Genomic DNA, 23,198 nt, shown 5'->3' on the forward strand with positions numbered 1-23,198 from the left:
AAGAAGAATGATGGTGGGGGACCCAAAAGGGCAGTGCGTGGAGAGTGATATGTTGAAAGGCAGATGATACAAGAGTCTAGAACATGCAACAGTCCACAATACATGTTTAGATTTTTTATCTTGAAATGTAAGTGTGCTATGATATGGATTTGTAATGCCCCTCATGTGTTAAAGGCTTATTTACCAGCTTGTCACTATTGGGAGGTCTCAGGTCCTTAAAGGTAAACCTTGAATGGTTTAGTAGGCCCTGGTCCCTTCCTCTTTCTCTTTTCTACATCCACATCTTGATAAGAACAATTTTGCTATGCCACATGCTCTGTCACTGATGTTCTGTCTTATCCCCCAGCCCTATCAAAGACCCAAAAGCAGCATATCTGCCCTACATTGATCAAATTCTCCAAATAAACCCTTTCTCTTTTAAGTTGATTTGTCTCAGATTTGACACAGTGACAGAAAGTTGATTAACACAATGTGTATCATGCAAGTTTGTGTCTGTGTATTGGGAGGGAAGAAGAAGACAGAGATATTCACTGATTTTGGAAAGTAAGCTCTGGTTGCAGTTAGAAAACAGAAGAGGCAGGGGAAACAAGAGTGGATGCTGGGAGACTTTAGGCTACTCAGTTGTACAGATGAGAGATGATGGAGGCTTCTGTATTTAGGGAAATTCAGCTATGGACAAATAGAGTGGGAAAAATAGGCAGGAATCACCAGAGTTAGACACAGGGTGAGAGGGATGAGGAGAGAAACTAAGGGTTCTGCCTGACTTTCGGCTGGTGTAAGGGAATAGGTGCAGGTTCCATGTATTGAAAACAGAGTCCTACAGTCCACTAGGCTTATGGTGCCTAGGATGGGATGATAGACAGATACTCCCCCCACCCCTGCCTAGTATGTACTATGTACTGTGAAGATGTATACAAGGCAATTTATTTTACTTTTAATTTTTGGTGGTAGTAGAGTTTGAACTCAGTGCTTTATGCTTGTTAGGTAGGTGCTCTACACTTGGGCCATACTTTAGCCCTTTTTGCCTTATATTTTGAATAGGGTCTCATGTTTCTTTCCTGGGCAGGTTAGGATTGTGATTCTCCTGTTTTGCCTCCTGTGTTACTGGAATTACACAAGTGAGCCACTGGGCCCAGCCCCAAAGGCAATTTAAATACAGCTCTGCCACCAACTTATATGCACAAAGAATAATGAGGAAAAAGAGGACCCATGACTGATGCTTTAGAAACCCTAAGATGTTGAGACTGTGAGGGAGAAGCATCCAAATGACCTAAAAAGGAGCAGGCTGAGAGGAATGAAGAAAACCAGAAGGTGGTAATAACAGGACTTTTTTTTTTTTTTCTGAAAATGCCAGATGTTAATGATCCCCTGGGTACAACACCTGCTCTTAATACAGTTATGAGATACTGTACTGTGTGATTTAAATCAAGGGTTCCAAAACTGTTCTTGCCCAGTTTCAACTCTTGGCTCCCTTGCTTGATGGCTGTGACATCCTTTTATTATTCTGACCCTTCAGTTTCTCAGATTCTTCATTTGTAAGATGGGAGAATATGATGGGCCCTAACCACATGATTATTGAGAGGATTAAGCAAGTTAAGTAAATAAACACACTTAAAGTGCTTTGGAAGAGGGTCTGGCCACAGCAACAAACATTCACTATTAGCTATAATGCTATTACTTCTCATGTATTCAGCAGAACAGGAAAATGGTGGGATAAGCAACATTAACAGCCTCAACATCAACACTCAGAAAATCATATCTGTATCATCCCAAAGGTCAGTGAGCAGTGTCATTTCCAGTGCTTGTCAGTTTTAGTGGGCAAATATCTTATTGCCTAGGCTTCTTGATACTCAGTATAGGAATTAGATATAGAAGAATGGCTATCTACTGGTACCTGTTAGTACATGCTACAGAACACCTCCTAAAAACAGTGACTTTTTAGTGCAGAGTAGCCAAAGGATCTTCTGTTAATTTCCTCTCCCTCTTCACTTAAGCATGCCCATCTTCAAACACCCAGTTCAAGTTCTACCTCTTCTTTAGCCATGACAATCTAAAGAGATCTCCTTGTACTCGGAATAGCAACAGTACTTATGCTTGATATGATTGCTTGTGTTTCAATACATATTTCAGTAGACATTACTGACACTCACTTGACAAGTCTGAGAGGCTCTGCTGTACAAAATAATGTTCTTATAATTAAGAAGTTCCTCCTTTGTGAACAGTATATAGCTTTGCATATTATAATGGAGGAGGGAGTCAGTAATCAATCATCTGATGGCTCAGCAGAGAAGGCTGTATTTGGCCACTTAAAGCATGTTAACAGTGCACATTTAGTGACTTGTGTGTGTGTGTGTGTGCGTGCACGCGTGCGTAGCTGTGTGTGTGTGTGTGTAAATGTGTGCAGGGGGGTGGAAAGGAAAGGGAGGGTACTTTTTTTTTCTTTCTTGTGTGGGGCTTGAACTGAAGGCTATCCCTGAGCTCTTTTGCTCAAGGCAGGTGCTCTTCCACTTTGAGCCACAGCACCACTTTTGGTTTTTTGGTAGTTAATTGGAAAAAAGAGTCTCATGGACTTTCCTGCCAAGGCTGGCTTTGAACCCTCAGATCTCAGCCTCCTGAGTAGCTAGGATTACAGGGATGAGCCACTAGTGCTTGGCTTAGGCAGGGTATTTAAGGCAGAATAAAACACAGTATGTATGAATCCAGCTGTGATGCCAGATCTTATAAAGTGTATAGGAAGGACCTAATCTTCTTTTTCACCAACACAATTCCTGTTGACAAGATATGATTTTGGATATAACATAATTTGGATTTTATTTGGTCAGAGTTTTTTTTTTTTTTTGGTCGGTTGTGGGGCCTGAACTCTGGGCCTGGGCACTGTCCCTCAGCCACAGTGCCCACTTCTGGCTTTTTCTGCTTATGTGGTTTATGTGGTGCTTAGGAATCGAACCCAGGGCCTCATGCATGCAAGGCAAGCACTCTACCACTGAGCCACCTTCCCAGCTCCCTCGGATTTTATTTGGGTTAAATAAAAAATGTTACCAAAGTGACTTATTTTTTGCTTTTTCAAATATGGCTGTCATGGTCTGGGAATGTGGCTTAGTGGTAGAGTGCTTGCCTAAAATGTATAAACCCTGGGTTTAAACCCTCAGTACCACATAAACAGAAAAAGCTGGAAGAAGTGCTGTGGCTCAAGTAGAAGAGGGCTAGTCTTGAGCAAAAGAACCTCATGGATAGTGCCCAGGCCCTGAGTTCAAGCCTCAGGACTGGCAAAATAAATAAATAAATAAATAGATAAATAAATAAATATGGCTGTCCCATGTGACTCACTGTATTTCTACTCAATGACACTGGTATAGAAGATTGGATTTTAGTTAGATAAGAAATATCTAGGTCTGGGAAGGTGGCTCAGTGGTAGAGTGCTTGCCTTGCATGCATGAGGCCCTGGGTTCGATTCCTCAGCACCACATAAGCAAAAAGAAAAAAGCCGGAAGTGACACTGTGGCTCAAGTGGTAGAGCGCTAGCCTTGAGCTGAAGAGCTGAGGGACAGTGCCCAGGCCCAGAGTTCATGCCCCATCACTGGACACCCCCCTCAAAAAAAAAAAAACAAACCTAGGGGCTGGGAAGGTGGCTCAGTGATAGAGTGCTTGCCTTGCATGCATGAGGCCTTGAGTTTGATTTCTCAGCACCACATAAGCAGAAAAAGCTGGAAGTGGCGCTGTGGCTCAAGTGGTAGGGTGCTAGCCTTGAGCTGAAGAGCTGAGGGACAGTGCCCAGACCCAGAGTTCAGGCCCCATGACTGACAAAAACAAAACAAAACAAAAAACAAAAAAAACCCCAAAAACCCAAAGAACAAATAAACAACAACAACAAAAAACACCCCAAAACCAAAACCAACCTAGCTGGGTGCTGGTAGCTCACACCTATAATTCTATCTACTCTGGAGGCTGAGATTTGAGGATCATGGTTCAAAGCCACTGTGGGCAGAAAGTCCAAGAGACACTTATCTCCAATTAACCACCAGAAAATTGGAAGTGAAGATATGGCTCAAGGTTGTAGAGTGCTAGCCTAGAGCAGAAAAGCTCAGGAAGTTCCCAGGCCCTGAGTTCAAGTTCTACAACTGATGAAAAAAAAAAAAAGAAAAAGAAAAAGATTAATACCTAAATACCTAGAAAACTTGCTTGCGAGCCTGTTCCCCTGACCCTCACCCATTTTGCTTTTTTTTTTGGGGGGGGGGGAGCCAGTCCTGGGGATTGAACTCAGAGGGTCTGGGTGATGCCCCTGAGTTTTTGGTCAAGGCTAGTGTCTACTGCTTGAGCCACAGTTCCATTTCTGGCTTTTTGGGTGCTTAAGTGGAGATAAGAGTGTCAGACTTTCCTGACAAGGGTAGCTCCGAACTGCAATTCTTAGATCTGAGCTTCCTGAGTAGTTAGGATTAGATTATAGGCAGGAGCCGCCAGCCCATGGCTGGCTCCTTTTTGCATATTTTTACAACTTCCAAATTTTAGTCATTGGATGTATTATTTTGTAATCAAAAAGGAGAAATAAAGAAAACGGAGAACAAAAAGGAAAGATCTGGGTTTGGCTCCAAGGCTTGCTTACTGGAGGAGAGGAGAAATGGCCAGGGATACCCAAATAGCTCCCTGTCACTGGTAGAAGGTTAGTGCACAAAAGGATGTTAGACAGCTGTTCTCCATCCTGACTGAAGACAGAAAAAAGCGGAAATGGGTGTTAACCGCAGGAGGGGGCCTGTAAGTTAAATATAGGGAAGAATTTCCTGAAGGGAGGGTGTTTAAACTCTGGAATGAGTTATGGAAGAAACCTGGTCCCCCAAGGTCTTTTAAAATACTACAGATACCCATATGCCTTGTGTGTTCCTGTCTAGAGGCAAGGAGATGACTTGTCACGGTTCCTTCTAAAATAGCCATCTTAAGAGTAAATAACTCCAATAAAACTTTCTTTTTCATTTACTTTTCACTATGTTGTACTTCTGTATTAGAGATGCCAGCCTCAAGCCCATGTAATACTAAAGTAGGACTCCTGAGACTTCAAAGACAATGCTATGTGACCAAGTTTAAAAGCCTATGGGCAATGAGACTTGTTTTTTTAAGTTCCTCAGAGGTCACCTGCCAGAATTCAGTTCTGTATTCAGCAGAAGCATGATGGAGGGGAAGGGAAGGAAGACTGATTTTTAAAAAGTGATGCTTTTTGAAGCTTTTAATATTAGATTTTCTCATTACTATTCCATCATCGCTGTGACTTTAAAGAATGCAGGCTGGCTCACTTATTTTAGGTTTTTACTATTCTTAGAAGACTGAAAATCATTTTTCTAAACTCTTACTTTCTTTTTCTACACATTTACTTGATGCTGATGAGTCTGATCCTCTCTATTTTCAAAAATGAAAGGAAGATGAGATCTGAAGCACAGCATCAGGAGCGCCTCATGGAGAGTCCAACACTAGGGTGAGAGGCCCCTCCCACTACTCCTGTTGCAAAGGGCTTTTCAGAACAGCTTGCAACACTACTGTCCACAGAATATCACACAGGTCTGGAGGAATGTTCTAGCACACTCAGATGGCCAGGGATTCTCCTCAGTACTCAAGCCCTGCTTGGCTCCAAGGTCCACTCAGTCTCCTGAATTAAGTCTGTCTTCTGCTGGCCTCTATCACTGTGGTAAACTGCCCACTGAAGCTGGCGCTCAGGTGCTGAGAATGAACACCACATAGGAATATTTCTGTGTGTGACATGATCCTTCAAAACATTTTTTCAGAACATTTCATTGTTTTATCTGTTCCTTTAGATAAGAAACTAAACAACTGTCTACTAGCCAAAGGCAGGGAAATCTTATACATTTGAATCTCCCTTGTCTCTTGAACAGTACTATATGCAGGAAGACAATGAGTTGCCAAATGCATTAGTAATACTTAATAATACATTATATAGTTCTTTTCAGTTTATAAACACTTTTATAAACATTATCTCATTGGTTCCTTACAGTTATGCTTGGGAAACAGGGTGAATGCTATTAATTTCACTTAAAAAAAAACCTAATACTTGTGGTGTACTGATGACTCCCATCTATAATCCTAGCTACTCAGGAAGTTGAGATCTGAGGATTCTGGTTCAAAGCTAGCCCAGGCAGGAAAGTCCATGAGACTCTTTTCTCCAATTAACCAGCAAAAAGCCAGAAATTGGGGTATGGCTCAGATGGTAGTACCAGCCTTGAGTGAAAAAGCTGATACACCTCAAGGCCCTGAGTTCAAACTTCAATACACACATACACACAACCTCCCCCCAAAGAAAAACACAAAACAACTGATATTTGGCTACCATAGAAGCTATATCCCAGTTATGAGGGAGGTATAGGTAGGATCACAACCTGAGGCTGGCCCAGGGAAAGAAGAGATCCTAGCTGAAAAGCAAAGCAAAAAAAGGGGTGGAGCTGAAGACATGGTTCAAGGGTTACAATACCTGCCTATCAAGTGCAAACCCTGAGTTCAAACCCCAGTAATATTTCAAAAATACCCCCAAAACTGATACACAAAAACAATTTTAAAATAATGATATAGCTAAAATAAGAACCCACATTTTCTGTTCCCAAACTCTAGTGTTCCCTCCTTTATATCACACACTGCCTTGCATGATGATGTTAGTTTAAGCTTGCATTCAGGAAAGAGTCACAATTTCCACCAATACAATCAAACAGAGGGCTTTGGAAATACTGCTTTTTTTCCTCCTCCTTTTTAACCATATCTTACTTTGAGAAAAGAACAAACTATTCATGAAAGATAAAAACTATAGGCAACTAACCTCCTTTTTAGATCACTCATCTAATCCCAATGCCTTCTTTCCCCCTGTTCTTGCTTTTTAAGCAATAAAGCTGGAACAAATAAGCATTTTTTCTTTCAGTGTTAAGACTCTTAAATTCTTTTCCAAGTCTTATGACTTGCAATTTCCTTTCTCCCTGAGGTAAATGGGGTAGGACAAGCAACAAGGATGCTTTCACCAGAACCACTGCCTATCCTTAGCGTTGTCTTCCCAGTGCTCTCAATGATTCTGGTGGGTGGAAGACGATGGGGCTGAGATAGGAGATCTGCTGAGGGGCAGAGAAGGAACAAAATGACTACTAACATATACAGGCCATCTTCTACCACATCATGGTGGAGAACAGGGACCCAGAAGCCTGGGTTTCTGGCCCCAGTTCCATCACCGATTATCCTCTGATCTTGGCAAGTAATTTTGTTTTTCTGAGTCTCAATTTTCTGACCTGAAAAATAGTGCTCATGGTCACTGCCTTACTTTCCTCATCAAGGTGGTACTAGCCTGAATAAGAACCAAAAAATTTATAAGTAAGACATTTTCATAAATCATAACTTTTAGAATATGCAAAGAGTAAGAATGCAAGTGCTAAAAATGTTGTAGGCAAACAGATCTGTAGGTACTATCTTTCCACCTGCAGAAGGCCTCAAAAGGACTTAGAGAAAGTAAGTGGGAAATGGTGGTGATTTTGAACCACTAATGTACAAGAGACTATGAGCCACTATATAAAAATGTGACAAAAGCCAGGTGCCAGTGTGGTTTATGCCTAAAATCTTGGCTACTTAGGAAGCTGAGATCTTATGACTGTGGTCCTAAGCCAGCATGAGCAGAAAAATCCGAGAGACTTTTTATCTATAACTAGCAAAAAAGTCATTAGTGGAGGTATGGCTTGAATGGTAGAGCACCAGCCTTGAGTGGAAAAAGCCAAGTAAGAGTGCAAAGCCTTGAGTTCAAGCCCTAGTACTGGCACAAAAAATGTGAACAAGAACCATATTTTATAACTATTTCTAAGATGACTATAGAATTGAAAGAAAAACAAAACCCCATATAACAAAGAGTGGATTTAAATTTTAAAACAGATATAACACCTCTGATTCATTTATTCATTACATTTTTATAATAGCTACCATTTATTGGGTATGACTAAGGGCTAGGCAGCATGTTATGCACTTAAAGACTTAATCTTATGGCACTATCACCAAATTGGCACTATTATCTTCGTTTTATAGGTAAAGAGGGTGAGGCAGACAATCCACATCTGCCTGAAGTCACAGACACAGTAAGTGTTGGTATTGATATTCAAATTCCCAGTCTTACTTGTTCTATTTAACTGGGCCACTGTTTCATACCCCAGTCCTCAAACCCTACCACACAGTTCTTATACTTCAGGTCCATTTAAAAATGTCATTTCTGGAGCCCTCAAGCTATGAAATAAAGGGCTGCTTCTCAGTATTGGAGATGATATATTTCTTCCTTATCTCACTTTATACATTCTATTACTTGTTTGTTACTATTTCATTCAAGGAGCTATAAGCCCCTTGAATGCAAATTCAAGGGTTGTATTCCATGAAAATAAGAGAACTGATGACTTCTTCATTCACTTCCCTGGTGGCAGGTTGGAACTACAGAGATGAGTAAGATACATCCAAGCTCAAGTTGCTCACAAGTCTCAAGGTTAATATGTAGATGCAGAAGTGACCTAATCAACTGAGGGAACACCTTTGTGTCTAATGTGCCATTGTGCCTGACCATAGAGTGGATGGATGGATAAGGGAAGACATGGGCTGGACTGAGAAAGCATCTCCATAGGGCAGACAAAGGGGTGGACTATTCTGGGTACTGGGAACTCATCAACTGAAGAACTGAGATCAGAAATGAGTGTTATGTCTGGGGGTCAGTTGAGTCAGACTGGGAGGGTGGTGGGAACATAATCGAGGTACTGTCTGGGGACTCGGATGTGAGGTCCCATCACACAGCAACCACAACACATCATCTTTTCAGCTCAGTGCTGGGCTTATCATCTTTTGGCAGCCATCATCAACAGCTTTCGAGTACATTCTTCCCTGAACATAACTCAGCACACGCGGCAGATCTGGACAGGGATGTCAACTTGGACTTTAGACCACTTCGAAGTCAGTAGAAAAAGAAAGAAAAATGGAATATTTAAGTGGCATTCTGATGACTTTTAACCAAAGTACGCAGAAACACAGGATCTGAGCTGAAATTCTGCTTTGCAAAACTGTGATGCTTGCCCATCTAACTGGGTTCGTGATCCTGGGATGAGAACTGGGGACTTCTTTTGGAAAAAGCTGGTATAAAACAACTGAGAACTGGGTTCATGCTACAGTGTGTGTCAGACAAAAAGGGGTCAATTTTAGGATGAATCAGGTAGGAAGATGCTTCTAACACCGGTTAAAAATTTTGTGATGTGCAAGAAAAAAATCATTTTGTTACAAGACTTTTATCTTTTCTTTACAAAACAAAAAAACCCCAGCTGTCCTATTAACACCAAAGCTTCACCATAAGGAGGAACTCAGTGAATGAAGGTGCTGATCTTCAGCCAATTTGAAATCCTCAATACCAAAGAACTAACAACAGTGTGCCTCCACAGGGAGCAATCTGTGAATGGAAATGATCACGTGGAAAATGGGAGTGTGGCCTTCCCCAAGAGATAGAAGAGCCTCCCTTAGGAGCTGAGTTTTTTTACCCTTTGCCCTAAGGAGCACAGGCTGGGGAGGTAACTCCTCAGTGTAAGGCTGCTTTTGGAAATTCTCAGATTTCCTTGGAGGCTGGAAGTGCTTGTTTCAGCTTTGTTTAGATTTGTAACTTCCAGCCTGACTTCCTGCAGTGGTCTTGACTCAGAGCCATTCCATAGCATTCCTTTTCCCAGTACTTTGCTTGGAAAAATAGTAGCTCGTTTCTATCAGAGCTCCATAAAGTGGCTATTACTGTTCACTCCTGTTAATGTGCTTGGCACAGCAGGTATTGAAGGGCACAATGGAAATGTGTAAGTCTGGGGCATAATGGATTTTTTTTTTTTGGTTCCAGTCGTGGGGCCTGAACTCTGGGCCTGGGCACTGTCCCTCAGCTCTTCAGCTCAAGGCTAGTGCTCTACCACTTGAGCCACAGCACCACTTCTGGCTTTTTTTCTTTTTGCTTATGTGGTGCTGAGGAATCTAACCCTGGTCTCATGCATGCAAGACAAGCGCTCTACCACTGAGCCACCTTCCCACTGGCATAATGGATTTTATTTCAATGCCAGGTAACCTAAATTCTAGTATTATTATGACAGGTTCATGGGTCAACCATGATCAGAAAGTCATTTAATTTCTCTATACCTAAGAATTGAGGGTTACTGGAAATTATAGAAAGGGTAGTCAGGCTTCTGTGAGGAGCATTTCGATGTAAATATTTTGGTTATACTGTCTAAAGACATCTCAGAAAAAAGGGGCCTTATCTGTGTGGTTTCAGTAATTTGTTCCTCATAATACCTTTTCTAATTTTATGTTGTACTCATCTTAAAAAAAAAGATTGGAAAATTACATAAGCTTTGTCATACCCAGGTGTCTGTGTGTGTGTTGGTCCTAGGCTTGAACTCAGGACCTGGGCACTATCCCTGAGCTTTTGCACCACTTGAGCCACAGCTCTACTTCAAGCTTTTTCGTTGTTTAATTGGAGATAGGAGTCTCATGGACTTTCTGCCTGGCCTTATTTGGAACCTTGATCCTCAGAGCTCAGACTCCTGAGTAGCTAGAATCATAGGCATCCTTCCGCCCTCCGCTTCTCCCACCCCCCCTGGTCTTTATTACTAAAATGAATGTATACTCTAGCTTTGCCAAGAAAACCTCTGTGTGTGTGCCTTTTCTTAAGTTTTGATGAAGTGCTAGGATAAGGAGGAAGATGTAGGATGATGAGGAAGAGAGGTGACGGGATGAGGAGACAGAAGTGGAGGAGTAATGACAAGAACTTTGGACAGAAGGAGCAGTAAGTAGGACAGTTCAGAGAGCAAAGAGTTGCCATGTCACTAAATGAAGACCAATGTAGCAATGACCACCAGAGTGGAGAGAGTGAGGTCACATGAGGCAGGGGACAGGAAGCCCTTGGGTGTGAGGAGGGGACTCTTAGAATTATCTCAGAATGTGATATCCAGTGAAGCTACGGAGTAGTTAAACCGTATGTAGAATTTAAAAAGCTCACTCTGCTCCTAAGGAGAATAAGTGGATGGGACAAGAGTAGAGTCAGGGAGATGAATGGTGCTGGCCCTGCTGTCTGAATAGGGAAGGTGGCAGCCTCGACTGGGTGGTGATGAGAGGAGGTGGGAAGCAGCCAGAAAGATACCTATGGTTATGTACCTGGCAGGTAGACATGGAGAGTTTGCTTATGAATGTGATTGGGTTTGGTAGGGATGATAACTTCCCAGAACAACTAAGCAGACTGGATGTCTGTGCTGGGAGGAAGAGGATGGGAAGCAGGACAGCTGAGGCGGATGCCTGTGACACTGTAAGGAGTAGTGTCCTGATTATTTATTTATTCATTTATTTAATTTTGAGATGGTGGGAATGAATGAGAGGAACACAAGACAGAGAGAAGCTAAGATGGAGACCTAGAAAACTGTGCCACTTGGCCATCACGTGGAATGAAAGAAATAAGCCAGAGGGAGAAAAAAAAACATTTCAGATGAGGAGGCCAGGAGGGAGAACTGTAGAAGTCAGTAAGGACTATGTTCCAAGAAGAGTGGAGGCCTTGGAGACACTCGACAGGATGAGGTCAGCAAAGGGACCTTTGGGTTTGGCAGCAGAGCTCAATAGGCTCCTGGCTAGATAAATGGAACCTCAGCAGAATGACAAAAGGAACCAGACTGCAGTGAGGTAATGGGGTATTAAACATCAACTTAACAGAACATAAAGAGATCTGTAATCATTACAGAAATTGAACCAGTAGTTAAAAATCAACACTGCCCCAACAAACAAAAAGCACCAGGTTTTTGCTAAGTTCTCTGAGACCTTCAAGATACTGATAATTCCTATCTTCTATAAACGATTTCAGAGAATAGAAGAGGAAGATCCTCCATTTAAACTCATGGCACGGACTGCCTCATGTTTGGTCTTGTCAAAGCCAAGATCAGACAAGGATTTTAACTAAAGGAAAAAAATTATAGGCCAGTTTCATTTCAGTTTGCAGATTTAGACATTCTAAAAAGTTAGCAAACAAATCCAACAATGTAAGGAAAAACTGCACCAGGACAAGTAGAGACAAAGTTGGTTTTACCTTAGAAAACACACTAATTTCAATACATTAGCATGCTATAGGAGAAAAAATATAGTATACTTCCAATAGATTCAGAATAAGCATGTAATAAAATTAAAAAAATATATATTCATGATTTAAAACCAACTTTTAGCACACAAGGAAAGGAAAAACTTCTCTTCATTAAAGGGTATCCATTAGATCTGTAATGGTGGAAAATTAGATTTTGTGAAGTCAAGGGCAAAGCAGGGAATCACTGTTGCTTGTATTTCACAGTAAAATGCAAGAAAAAAGCTGCAAAAATGGAAATAGCACAGTCACTGAAATTATAACTGTATACAGAAAATTTAAGGGCACTAAGATAAGCTACTGTAATCAATGTTAGTAAGGCTGTTTTTTAAATAAAAACCAATGGTATTCCTGTACGTAGTCACAAAAAAGTTGAATAGTATAATAAAACATTGATAATAGTAGAGAAAGTTGTAAGGTACCTAGGATCTAATAAAAGATGTATAAGATCATTGTGAAGAAAGTTATAAAACTTCACAGAGGCGTGTTAAAAAATGACTAGACACCATGTTAGTAGGAAATATCGTAAAACTTCTAAATCACTCAAATGATTATATATAATATATAACTAAATATATTATATATATATATATATATATATATAATTTGCTAGACAGGTACTCTATCACTTGAGCCACATTTCTAGTCTTTTCTTTTTTCATTATTATTTTCTAGGTAGGACTTTCATTTTTGCTCAGGGCTGGCCTCTGACTGTAATCCTTCTACCTATAATACCTCCTTAGTAGGGGAGTTTCATGCCTAGGCTGTTTGTTTACATAGGATCTGGCTAATTTTTTTTTTTTTTTAATTCTAGTTGGCTTCAAACAGTGATCTTCCTGATGTGTGCCTCCTGAGTCGCTGAGATTGCAGATGCAAACCACCATACTCACTTTGAAAAAAGATTCTTAAGAAAAGGCAAGAGTTTTGAAGAGGCACTTAGTAGAAGCTTCTCCCTGAAGGTTAGCAAGAAGGTTGGGAACATTTTCCTTTTCTCTCCTATGAGAGTCTGGCTTAGGAATGTCTCTCCATCCTCTGGCTAGAGGAGGACTCTTCTGTTGGTGACTTAGAGGCTCAGCAGGATCTGGGTAATTTTGGCTCACATCTCCTGCAGAGGAGCCAGCCAAACACTCTCTGCTCTCTGCAGTGTGTTAAGGCTTCCTCTGCAGGGGAGGCAGTGGCTCTCCAGCTCACGTGGTGATGGTGAGAGTGAGTTCAATTTTGAGTGATATCTTCCTAAGCCCCTTTTATTACAGATCTAAAGCCACATTTTCCAAGTGGCTTTATCAGTACTAAAACTGACATTTTGATTGTACTAGTCTGTCTTTTGTATCCTCTCTCTAAAATGGTTCCAAATGTCAGGGGAGAGGAGAGTTGCATCTTTCAACTTCAATGACAATGATAAAAGTTATGTCTCATAATAATTAAGAATGTGGTACTAGCCCAGCCCATGGGCAGACAGATGAAACAATGCAGAAGAACAAGGGATCTGGAGACAGAGAGTTGTATATTAGGGAACTTGGAGCTTGAGAGAGGAGTCATCATCCACCAGTTGGAGAAAAGATAGTCTCTTCAGAAAATGATACAGGAACGATCTTCCATTAGTATTGAGCAAGCTTCACTTATTGACTCATCAGGTAGTGCTGTGGGCTGTCCCTTTCTTCTTTATTTCAGGTAATTTACCAATTGTGTTAGGAAACTTTCCGTTTCCAATCAGACCACAACTTCCTTGAGTGCAGGGAGGAGCTGGATACCTCTCATCACCTCCCAGAGTGCTTAGCTCAATGTTTGCTTAAAAGGAGTTCTGCCTGCATCCAGATGTCTGAAACCTGTCATTTTGAGAATCAGACTGGACCAAAAACAAATTAAAAATGTCAGATGTCACTTTCTTAAAATCCTTAAAGCCCATCCTTATAGAAGGAAAGTTTTATTCCTTCCTCCTCACAGTTTTTCTACCTCATACCTTGTTTCATCCTCATAACTAACCAGAGAGGAGCAGGGAGGAATTACAAGTAAGAAAATCAAGTTTCAGAGAGGCAGGACTTCACATTAACCCAGCAGATGAGAACAAAAGTCTGTGATCAGAATCTCTCTCGCCCCCTCTCCCTCTCTCCCTCTCTCACCTTTCCCTCCTTCCCTCCCTTCTGTATGTGATCAGAATCTCTTTTTCTCTGTTTCTGCTGGTACAGGGACTTGAACTCAGAGCCTCACATTTTCACTAGGACTGTTTGCTCATGGCTGGCAGTCTACTATCTGAACCCAAGCCCAGCTTGTGTGCGTGCATGCGTGTGTGCGTGCTCTACAACTAGATCTTGTTGGTTAACCAAAGGTAAGTGTTACCTGGATTTGTCTGCTTGGGCTTGCTCTGAAGCTTGATCCTCAGATCTTAGCCTTCTGAGTAGCTAGGATTATAGGCTTGAGCCACTGGAGTCTGGCCAGCTCAGTTTTTTGCTGGTTAATTGGATGGAGATGGAGTCTTGCAGACTTTTCTGCCTCAGCTGGCTTCAAACCTCAATCCTTCATCCTTCGATGAAGCTAGGATTATAGGTGTGAACTACTGATACCTAGCTTCCCTTGTCTCTCTCTCTTTCTTTTCTTTCTTTCTTCCTTCCTTCCTCTCTCTCTCTCTCTCTCTCTCTCTTTCTTTCTCCAAGTCTTGAAGATTCAGTGTCTATTCAACTCTCCAAAGTTCTTTGCTCTAGATGTCCTCTCCCTCAAAGGGTGTACTACCTACTTACCCAGCCAAGCTCAGAACTACCCAAGTAGGACAGTTCCCTTTCCTTTACTTCAGACATCTCGCTGCAGAAGGATATCCAGAAGGCTAGTGAAGAGCAACATGGAAGTCAGGGAAGTCTCCCAGGTTTACTACCTACATGAAAGATTCTGGTTCTCAAAGATACTCACCACCTGACCATCAGCCCATGCTCCATGAAGTTTTTCAGGTTAGGAAGGGTTTGCCTCAAGTCTGGAGTCCCTAGTCCATGTTGGTATCTTAGCTGCAAAAGGGAAGAATAGAATTAGAAGACATTTTGGCAGATAGTTGGCAACAAAATAGAAAAGTGAACTACTCAATACTTTTTTGAACTCTGAAAGAGGAGATGTAAATGGATGATCTCCATTATCAAGCACCCTCTTGGGATGGTATTTTTCTTTATCTACTGTTCCCTTGTGTGCTAAAAACACAGTGTCTGTATACTTCAATGGCTCAGGTATCTGGTCTTCTAGTCAGTTCTCAGAGCATGGGAGGGTTTGCTAATGCCACTTCCAAGCACACATACCATAAAACCATAATTTCATTTTAGAGACAGTGGCTTTCTTTGTTTCTCTAGCGCTTTCCTTTGTGCAAACAAGGATAAGGACTATCTTGTACCCATCTCTGAAACTATCTGTCTGTCTGACTGGCATAGGCAATGCATAGAAATCAAGCATTCTTCCTTTTTTTATTTTTTGCTTGTAGTGGAGGTCTAAATTCAGGACCTCAAGATTGCTTAGCTTTCTTGGCTGATTGGTGCTTTTACCACTTGAGCCATGACTCCAAGCTGGCTTTTTGCTGATTGTTTTTGGAGTCTCACGAACTTTTCTGTTTGAGTTGGCCACTGTGATTCTCCAGCCTCCTGAGTGGCTAGAATGGTGCTGGGCAGGAAGTCATTTTGATGGGGCTATGCTTTATAGTTTTCTTCAGTCTCCACCTCTCTTCTTTGTCCAAAATCAGAACATAGAGCTAAGAAGCTAGTAGGAAGAAAACTATAGCTCTCCCTCTCTTGGGACTATTTCTGTCAGTGGCATTTAAAAAAAAAAAAAAGGAGTATCCTTTATACCTTGGTGTTTACTCCTACCTCCTGGCAGTTTCTCACTAGTTTCTCACCATTTGCTTCCTCACCTGACCATAGTGGATGGGCAGACACACACAGTACTCACCTACACATTAGATGTGTAGAGACTGTAAACCATACTCTTGCATCTTTTCCAGCCATATACTACATTTAAAATGTTTATAAAGTGTAGATGAGATTGAGTATATTCAGTATAGCATAGCCCTAGATGAAAGTTGGGTGTGTAGACATGAAGGGGTATCTTTCTTGTTTTACTTTTAAGTGCTTAAATTTAAGGGTGTCTAAGTAAAACTTCAAATATTTTCTTTTCTTAAAAATTAAAAACTAGAGCCGGGCGCTGGTGGCTCACGCCTGTAATCCTAGCTACTCAGGAGGCTGAGATCTGAGGATCGAGGTTCAAAGCCAGCCCGGGCAGGAGAGACCGTGAGACTCCTATCTCCAATAAACCACCAGAAAACCGGAAGTGACGCTGTAGCTCAAGTGGTAGAGCGCTCGCCTTGAGCTGAAGAGCTGAGGGACAGGCCCAGAGTTCAAGCCCCACGACCAACAAAAAAAAAAAAAAAAAAAAATTAAAAACTAGGCTGGGAAGGTGGCTCAGTAGTACAGTGCTTGCCTCCCATGAATGAGGCCCTGGGTTCGATTCCTTAGCACCACATAAACAGAAAAAGCTGGAAGTAGTGCTGTGGCTCAAGTGGTAGAGTGCTAGCCTTGAACTGAAGAGTTGAGGAACAACGCCCAGACCCAGAGTTCAGGTCCCACAGCCAGCAAAAAACAAAAACAAAAGCAAAAATCTAATGAGCTGGGTACATGTGGCTCATGCCTGTAATCCTAGCTACCCAAGAAGCTGAGATCTGGAGGATCATAGTTTGAAGCCAGCCCTTTTAGAAGTCAGAGAAATTCTATTTCTGATTAACTAACAAAATGCTTGCTAGGGGTGTGGCTCAAGCAATAAAGTATCAGCCCAACAGGAAAACAGAACAGTGAGGGCTCCAGGCCCTGAGTTCAAGCCATGGTATTAGCATACACAATGAAATTAGAACCATTTCAAGCCTGCAATCCTAGCTACACAGGAGGCTGAGATCTGAGGATCATGGTTCAAAGCTAGCCTAGGCAGGAAAGTCCATTGAAACTCTCATCTCCAATAAACCGCCAAAAAAATGGAGCTGTGGCTCAAATAGTAGAGCCCTAGTTTTGAGCACAAAGCTTGGAGACAGTGGCCAGCCCCTGAGTTCAAGCCCCAGCACCGGCACACACACACACAAAAACAATTAGAACAATTACTAATAAGAGTAACTTTTCTCTTGCATGAGTCTATTACTTATTTGATTTCTGTCTGTCAGTGACTGAAAACTAGCAGAGAGATTTTGGTATCTGTGAAATGAAGCCCAAACATAGCATGGGCTTTGCAGCCTAAATGAACAATGAATACACACATTAAACAAGGAGGCAGAAACATTCACAGACTGGCCTACACATTGAACAAGTCCTATTCTAATGACCAAGAGTAAGATACTACATCTCTACTCAGCTCTAAAATGGAAATAGAAAAAGATGGAAAGGCAGGTGGTGCTGGTGGCTGGCTCACGCTTGCAACCCTAACTACCTCAGGGGGCAGGATTATAGTTTGAAGCCAGCCTGAGCAGAAAACTCTGTGAAACTCTTTTTTTTTTTTTTTTGTCGGTCGTGGGGCTTGAACTCTGGGCCTGGGCGCTGTCCCTCAGCTCTTCAGCTCAAGGCGAGCGCTCTACCACTTGAGCTACAGCGCCACTTCCGGTTTTCTGGTGGTTTATTGGAGATAGGAATCTCACGGTCTCTCCTGCCCGGGCTGGCTTTGAACCGCGATCCTCAGATCTCAGCCTCCTGAGTAGCTAGGATTACAGGCGTGAGCCACCAGCGCCCGGCCTCTGTGAAACTCTTATCTCCCATTAACTACCAAAAGCCAAGCAAGATTGCATGGCCATGAGTTCAAGTCCCAGTACTGGTGCAGAACCAGCAGCAGCAGCAACAGCAACAACAACAACAACAACAGAGAAACCGAAAGCAAAAAGGTACCGTGAATACTATGTAAACCAATCCTTTTCTTCTCCAGATGGGGAAATGGAAGTGTATGAAGGGAAGTAAATTCTCCAGGGCCACAGTGTCCATTGCACAGATAAAATAAGCCAGGACCACTTTCATAAACTATCCTATCCTCCATCTGCCCCAAAGTATGGGGAAGAAATTGGTAATAGTACATGAGAAAGACAAGGAAAATATTATTTTCCTTTTTCAAATCTAGCTTGGTGACCTAAATTACCTCCTGAGATTTGCTAACCTTGAATTATAAAATCTACTCCATATTAAATGACATCATTTCTTGTTTTAATATAAAAGTATTTCTCCATACATTGATAAAAGCAAAATGGCTGATATTTCAATATGACATTCCTGAATTCATTGTTTCAATAAAAAAGTGAAATTGTTTACACATGGCATGAAAATTTCACCTGTGATTCATACAGAAAAATATTAAATATTAAAAAAAAGCCAATACTAAAGTAACAACAAGTGCTGTGTCTCTGAGCCAGTACTTAGTCAACTGTAGGCCCCCATCCCCAGGCTCCACAATGGAGCTGAATTCTTCTCAGAGACCATAATGAAAGTTTCTCTCCAGGTTTGATTTCAACCAAAAAGGGAAAATGCTAAACTTTGAGCCACCACCCAGGTTTTAACTCTGTAATTGCTGAATAGCCCTGTATTTTAATCACAGGATTTTTATAGCTTAAAGACACCTTGGAGCCAAGCATCAGTGGCTCACACCTGTAATCCTTGCTACTCATGAGGCTAAGAGCTAATGATGCTAGCTAGTTTCAGGTTAGCTTAGGCAGAAAAGTCTAAAAAACTCTAGCTTTAATAAAAAAAAAAAAATCAGGTTAGAAGCTTGGCTCAAAGAACCAACCAAACAAGTATTCTGAGCAAGAGCTTGAGCCACTGAGTTCAACCCCAAACTTGCATAAAACAAAACTACAATATGATATTGATCTAAGTGTATCATATATATCAATATCAGATAATTTATCAAGTCCATTTTTCCTTTAGAGACTCTCTAGCCTATCATCATTCTAGCATTCAGGTTAAGCTTAAACTTGGTGCTCAAAATGGTTAATTACTTACTAATTGGAGTGGGACTCAGAAAAGGAAGAAAAAAAATGAATAATTTCAAAGGAAAAAATATTAAGTATATTGTTCACTTCTTTTAAATGCTAAAGCACAGACATATGTCAGTATCTTCAAAATAATTACACAGGGAAATGGAAAGATTGACGAAGTGGGTGGTCAGAAAAGCTGAGTGACAAACCTAGCTCAACTTCGTGGCCATGTGCAAATTCCTTCTTTGATTGGGCTAGTTAAAAAGTTTTCCAACTTTAACAAAGGAGGAGGCTACAATGCTTGATAAGAAATGTACTCATTATCTTGCCCATGTAATTGTAACCTCTCTACAGTATTTTCACAATAAAAAAATTTTTTTTCAATTTTTTTTTTTTTTTGGTCCGGTCGTGGGGCCTGAACTCTGGGCCTGGGCGCTGTCCCTCAGCTCTTCAGCTCAAGGCTAGTGCTCTACCACTTGAGCCACGGCGCCACTTCCGGCTTTTTTCTTTTTGCTTATGTGGTGCTGAGGAATCGAACCCAGGGCCTCAGGCATGCAAGGCAAGCGCTCTACCACTGAGCCACCTTCCCAGCCCAAGTTTTCCAATTTTTTAAATTAAGTACTTAAAATTTTTTTGGTGGTACTGGGATTTGAACTCAGGGCCTCACACTTGCTAAGCAAGTATCCCACCACTGAAGCTTTTATTATTATTATTACTTTATTGTTGTTTTAGAGGTGACATACAGCAGGGTTACCTTTACATACCTCAGGTAATAAGTACATTTCTTTCCTTTTGCTTACTGTCACCTGTTCCCTCATGCTCTCCTATTCCCGACCCCTCATCTCAGCCCAGGAGTTGCTTGGTTCACTTCCATCAAGGTTTAGTGCAGCTGGTGGGCCTCCTGCTGCACTTTTTCCACAAGCTTTCCACTGATTCTGTGCCCTCCCCCACCTTCCCTCAGATGTGCACATGCATATACCATATATGAAGTAAAGAATACAGAGTCATCTAAAAACAAAAAGACAAATTAAGAAAAGGTCCTTTGTTTCCTTATCTTTGGAGTTTCAGTATGCCTAATGGTTTATATTCATAAAGAGGCACTTGGGTATTACAACTTGGTGTTTTTTCCTAAGACTATCCTCTTTTGGTCTCACGTTAGTCTCTTTTTGAGCTGGTTATTTTTAAGACATTTTAGGCCGGGGATGGCCTGGATTGCAATGATTCTCCTATTTGGGCTTCCCTAGGTTGCTGGATGACAGGCACCCAGCAATGGACTGACAATCAGTCTAGCAAACCTTTACGCCCTCACACCACAATCCCCCGATCACCACTTCTCCCTCTCACTGGGCCTGGGCTGTGAAACTGGAGAGTTCTTTATCCTTCTTGTTAACAGTCATAGCTGATTCCAGGGCTCTCAGGAGAGAATAAGAGAGAACAACTCCAGAGGCAGCTGTGAAAGACAGCTTAAAAAGATGAAGTTCTCTTTTCACTACAAAATCTCAATGCAGCTCCACCCAAATCCATGTTCCACATTTCTCTAAACCTGGAAGTTTAAACTTGGACACTGTCCTTGCTTCTGACCCAGGCAAATAAAATATTGCTTAGGGTCTAACTGCCTCAAATTAGTCTCTGAAATAAACACCTTTGGTAATAACTTCCTATTGCACCACCAACCAGAGTGTAAGCAATTTTTAAGGGGAATTTTGGTTTCAATTAGCTTGAAGTTCAGCTTTTTTCTCATTGGTACAGGATTCTATGGAAGCAATTAATTTTTTTGTCTCACTTAATGCTTAGTAGGCAACTAGGGTGAAAGCTACATGTAGATGATAAATTAGCTGGGAAGTAGGAGAAGCAATGTTCAGTGATTTCCTTGGAGAACTTAACATGTGGTATTGTCTAGTAGCAAAAGAATATCCCATATAACAATAGCCAGGAGGATCTGGCTTTTGAGTTACTGGAACAAGCAGAAAGAAAACCAGAGCAAAGAGCACATCAACCTCAATAGACAACTACAGCAATGTCAATTCCATTAACTATCTTGTTTTTCTCTCCCACACCCCTTTTTATAGAGAAAAATACAGCATTTTTCCAAAGCCACATGCTGGTCTCATTGCAAATCACTATACACCCACTGTGAGTTTCACCAAATAAGACAGATCAACTACAATTCTACACATCTTCTGGCATGGAAGTAAGCCATGCAGGCTTAATGCTGCTCTGACTAGGTGAGACCAATTGCAACCCTATCGGTCATATTTAAAAATAAAACATGGTTGTAGTTCTGAGAAATAAATGCTGAGTTCTTCTTCCTATTGAGCTGAGAAGTCTAATTTAATATCAAAGCACTCCATTTGATTTTTATTTTTTAACCACATAAATTTTCCAGGCCAGGAAAGACTCTGGGGGTTCAGGAATAATTTTGTCATTTAGGATTTGGCAATGGTGAAATTCACTTTGGACAATGCACATGTGTGTGTGTGCGTGCAAGTGCGTGCACGTACACACACACACACACACACACACACACACACACACACACACACACACACCCTCCTCAAACTCCATTCATCCATACAAGGCCACTTATTGAGAATCTTATTAATTCCATATGGCGCTTGAACTAAGCAGCATGGTATGTTTGATACAAACCGTCTGTTACCGTGAGGGAATGTGGATGAATATGATGCTTCAATAAAGGTTACTAAAAGATCAACACTTTCGTGATGGGATTACAATGAATTTGACTACAAAGAGAATTGGCCTGGAGGAACTGAAAAATAAGAAATTAAAAATGTACATATGCATCAGACTTAACTTTAGAACTCAGGCTTATGTAGTCAAAGTCTCTGCAGTTCTGGTTACCAATATTTCATTTCATTTTTAAATACTAAAGTTTCAATGACATGAAAAACTAGATTATGAGCTTTAAAAAAAGGATTCCATCATGTCAAAAATGAAATCTGCTTTTCTAGAAGAAATACAACTTTTTCAAAGATGTGGAAAAACTACTTAAAGCATATTTAATATAAGCAATAATGTTGTTTCCTTTAGTGAGTCATTGCAATATATACCTCTGAGGAAAAGAATAAAAACTTGATTATGAGCCTCCTGTTGCAAAGTACAACTTAAATATGTTCCCAACCCCATCTACAAACACTTTTGTCAGTGTTTTCCAGTAGAGATATATTGTAACATAAACACCGGATATGGCTAAAGCGTGCCACCATGAGGTCTAAAGACAGAGTACCAAATCTAAAAGCTCTACGGTCTAAGAAGTGGAAAGGCTCCTGCCATTCCTCTTCCCTGCCACACTTACAGCTGCATTCACAAGTAAGGAATTAATATTAGAGGCAAGCCAGGTGCAGTGGCTTATGCCTGTAATCCTACTTGGGGTGGGAGGTTAAGAACAGGAGGATTGAGGTTTGAGGCCAAGGCAGGCAAAAAAGTTTACATCTCAACTAATAAGCTGGGCATATTGGTATGCTCTTGTCATTTCTATTAGTTAAGAAGTGTAGACAGGAAGATTGCAGTCCAGATAGCCTGGGCAAGAAGGGAAACCCAAACATTTCAAAAAATAATAAAAGCAAAACAAAAAGACTAGGGGCATGGCTTATAAGTGATAGAGCATCTGCTTGGCAAAAGCAAGCCCATGATTTTAGAGATTCTTGTGAATGATCAAGTGGACTCACTGCTTTTGCCTCTGTTGAGGCAGCATACGATGGTGGAAGCATGTGGCAGAGCCCTGTTAGTCAGGAAGCCTAAAGAGACGATGAAGAGACAGGAGTCCCATAATCCCTTTCAATAGGATTCCTAAGATGTACCTCAAAGCTCCATCTCCTAAAGAATCTACTCTTTGCCAACAGTACCACCTTGAGGACCAAATCTTTATTACTTGGACATTTGGGTCTAGTCACCAAATCATTGCTATACTGAATATGCACTACTTATAAGGTTTGTGTGGTATAACGGAATATCATAAAACACCTTAGCCATGAATATTACCTTGTTATTAATAGAGTGATAATTAAGTAAACCTATAAGGAGAGCATAGCCTTCTGTAAGAACAGTGGGTGGTAGGTATAACTTTTAAAATGGTCACTATCACCC

General features: G+C 41.2%; 1 protein-coding gene across 2 annotated transcripts in view; it reads right to left on the minus strand.

The window, feature by feature from the left end:
- The window catches only part of Uvrag (UV radiation resistance associated), a 317,269-nt gene that overhangs the window by 18,649 nt on the left and 275,422 nt on the right, over positions 1–23,198 (minus strand). For both annotated transcript variants that reach the window (XM_042689000.1, XM_042689006.1), the window contains one exon: positions 15,035–15,126. In XM_042689000.1, coding sequence (XP_042544934.1) covers positions 15,035–15,126 — 92 coding nt within the window. The remainder of the gene's footprint in view (positions 1–15,034; positions 15,127–23,198) is intronic.

The sequence above is a fragment of the Dipodomys spectabilis genome, unplaced genomic scaffold (assembly GCF_019054845.1).
Source record: "Dipodomys spectabilis isolate Male_0828 unplaced genomic scaffold, ASM1905484v1 ptg000003l, whole genome shotgun sequence".
Classification (NCBI taxonomy): domain Eukaryota; kingdom Metazoa; phylum Chordata; class Mammalia; order Rodentia; family Heteromyidae; genus Dipodomys; species Dipodomys spectabilis.